This window comes from Octopus bimaculoides, chromosome 1, assembly GCF_001194135.2.
Source record: "Octopus bimaculoides isolate UCB-OBI-ISO-001 chromosome 1, ASM119413v2, whole genome shotgun sequence".
In the NCBI taxonomy this organism is placed as follows: domain Eukaryota; kingdom Metazoa; phylum Mollusca; class Cephalopoda; order Octopoda; family Octopodidae; genus Octopus; species Octopus bimaculoides.
The window spans coordinates 33,486,463-33,489,151 of NC_068981.1; the positions used below are offsets into that span (position 1 = coordinate 33,486,463).

At 38.1% G+C, this 2,689-nt stretch overlaps 1 protein-coding gene across 2 annotated transcripts in view; it reads left to right on the top strand.

The window, feature by feature from the left end:
- LOC106878032 (F-box only protein 31-A) overlaps nt 1-2,689 on the top strand; it is a 37,692-nt gene that overhangs the window by 22,398 nt on the left and 12,605 nt on the right. For both annotated transcript variants that reach the window (XM_052965969.1, XM_014927117.2), the window contains 2 exons: nt 1,434-1,505; nt 1,875-1,978. In XM_052965969.1, the coding sequence (XP_052821929.1) occupies nt 1,434-1,505; nt 1,875-1,978 (176 nt within the window). The remainder of the gene's footprint in view (nt 1-1,433; nt 1,506-1,874; nt 1,979-2,689) is intronic.

The following is a 2,689-nucleotide window of genomic DNA, read 5'->3' on the forward strand; positions in this document are numbered from 1 at the left end:
GGCAAAAATTTCTACAGCTGGATGCCCTTCCTAATGCCAACCACTCCGAGAGTGTAGTGGGTGCTTTTTACATGACACCAGCACAAGGGCCAGTCAGGCGGTACTGGCATCGACCACACTCGAATGGTACTTTTTACGTGCCAATATATGCACACACACACACATACATATATTAATGTACAATAATCTAGTAGATTAACCCTTTAACATTCAAACCGGCCATATCTGTTTTATGTTCAAACTGGCCAGATCCAGTCTCTCCCACCTACTCTACAATGCTATTCTAAAATTAAATGATTACATCTTCAAAATCTTGAAGCTGCAAGATAATAGATGATTAATTTTTTTAAATATGGATACATAAACATTACATTTGATAAATTAATCTGAATTTTAACACTAAAATGTTAAAATCCTTACTTACCACTATATGAAATTACTTTGTATACAAAAGATAATTAGGCATGGCTATGTGATAGAAAGTTTGTTTCCCAACCACATGGCACCTTGGGCAAGTGCCTTCTACTATAGCCTCACCCTGACCAAAGCCTTGTGAGTGGATTTGGTTGACAGAAAGAGAAAGAAGATCACTTTATGCATGTGCGTGTGTACGCGTGCACACACTTGTCTGTCTCCCACCACTGCTTGACAACTGGTGTCCATGTGTTTACATCCCCATAATTTAGTAATTCGGTAAAAGGGTCTGACAGAATAAGTACCAGGCTTATAAGAATAATAATCGTGATGGCACCTGTGCCCAGTGTCGCCTTCTTGGTACTTGTGCTGGTAGTATGTTTAAAGATATTCGAGCGAGATCGTTGCCAGTGCCGCCGGACTGGCTCCTGTGCAGGTGGCACGTAAAATACACCATTTTGAGCGTGGCTGTTGCCAGTACCGCCTGACTGGCCTTCGTGCCGGTGGCATGTAAAAGCACTCACTACACTCTCAGAGTGTCTGGCGTTAAGAAGGGCGTCCAGCTGTAGAAACTCTGCCAAATCAGATTGGAGCCTGGTGTAACCATCTGATTCACCAATCCTCAGTCAAATCGTCCAACCCATGCTAGCATGGAAAGCAGATGTTAAACGATGATGATGAGGTAAGGTCTGGGGCTGATTCAATACAAAATAAAATCATCAGTAATTATACTGCATTCTTATTACTAAATGGCAGAGACTGTAGTGCTAGACTAAAGATATTAAATTTAGTTTTATTTCTTAATTCATATCTCATCAGTATTAACTCTGCTTTTTACACCTTCTGTGACAATGAGACAAAATACCTATCATGTTCTAGCATAATTCAGTTTACAGTATTTTTCCTCCTTAGAAATTTTCAATTTTAAATTATTGTAAAAATGTGCTTATTAACTGGAAACAAAATCTATTCACTAAGGTTTGCATTTCTTTGAAAATATAATTTTATGTTTATTTCAGGGAGATAAGTCTCTGGTGAAATTTGAATGCTGTGTAGAAGCAGCTCACCGTAATCCTGGTGGCATGAGACGGGTAAATCACCTTTCTTACTATTGTCTTTACTTTGGCATAACATGACTTAACAAACGGTATGCCTTGTTAAAAACATTGTTTTCCTGGTCTTGTATTAATTTTATATAAAAGACAGCAACAACATAGCCAAAGAGCTCAATCTTTTTTAAAATAAGTATTGATACTAATGTTCAATATGTGTATGGATGCATTTTCTTTGCTTTCTTTGAAGTTCCATGTACCAGTCTCTTTGGAGGCATGGGTTCAAATCCCACAGCTGCCAATTAATTTTAATAGCAATACCCCAGCATGGCCACAGCAAGTATAATTAGATTCTCTAAAATTAAGATTGAAACTCTTTTCTTTTTTGTCTTTTTTGATCTTTTCAAGGAATTTGAACAATTTCTGATGGATGAAAGCAGTGAAATTACAGAAATAATATTTACTGGTAAAATTGAACTGCTGCAAAAGTTTTGGGTGTTAAAAAGATTTGAGTAAGAATATTTTGTTTCCTTTTTACATTGAAAAAAAACTGTTTCCATTTAGGCAGCATTAGTTTATCTTTCTCTCTTTTACTCTTTTCTCTTTTACTTGTTTCAGTCATTTGACTGTGGCCATGCTGGAGCACCGCCTTTATTTGAGCAAATCGACCCCAGGACTTATTCTTTGGAAGCCTAGTACTTATTCTATCGGTCTCTCTTTTGCAAAACCGCTAAGTGACGGGGACATAAACACACAACCATCGGTTGTCAAGTGATGCTGGGGGGGACAAACACAGACACATCCCAACTCACTCTTGCCTGAGATAAGAAAATGGGTCCTTGCATCTCTTCAGGGCCAAGTTACATTAATTCACAGCAGACAGCAAACAGACAACATTATTAGTTGTACTTAAATTACATGTGTATAAGAAAATTATAATCAAATTATAATATTTGGTAGAGATTTAAATATATATATACTTGGAAGGACTGGAAGAACGGTGGTAGCAGGGAATTGTACCAATGTGCCAGAAGGGAGGCTAGGCGACAGGTTTATTTAGCCAGAGGGGAAGCAGATAAGGAAAGATTTGCCAATGTTCTGCGCCGTGAGGACCAAAGACTCGAGGTATTTCGTGTTGCAAGACAGTGTAGGAGAGAGAATAGTGATGTTGTAGGAGAGAAATGTGTTCGCATGGATGATGGTACGCTTGCATTAAATGAGGA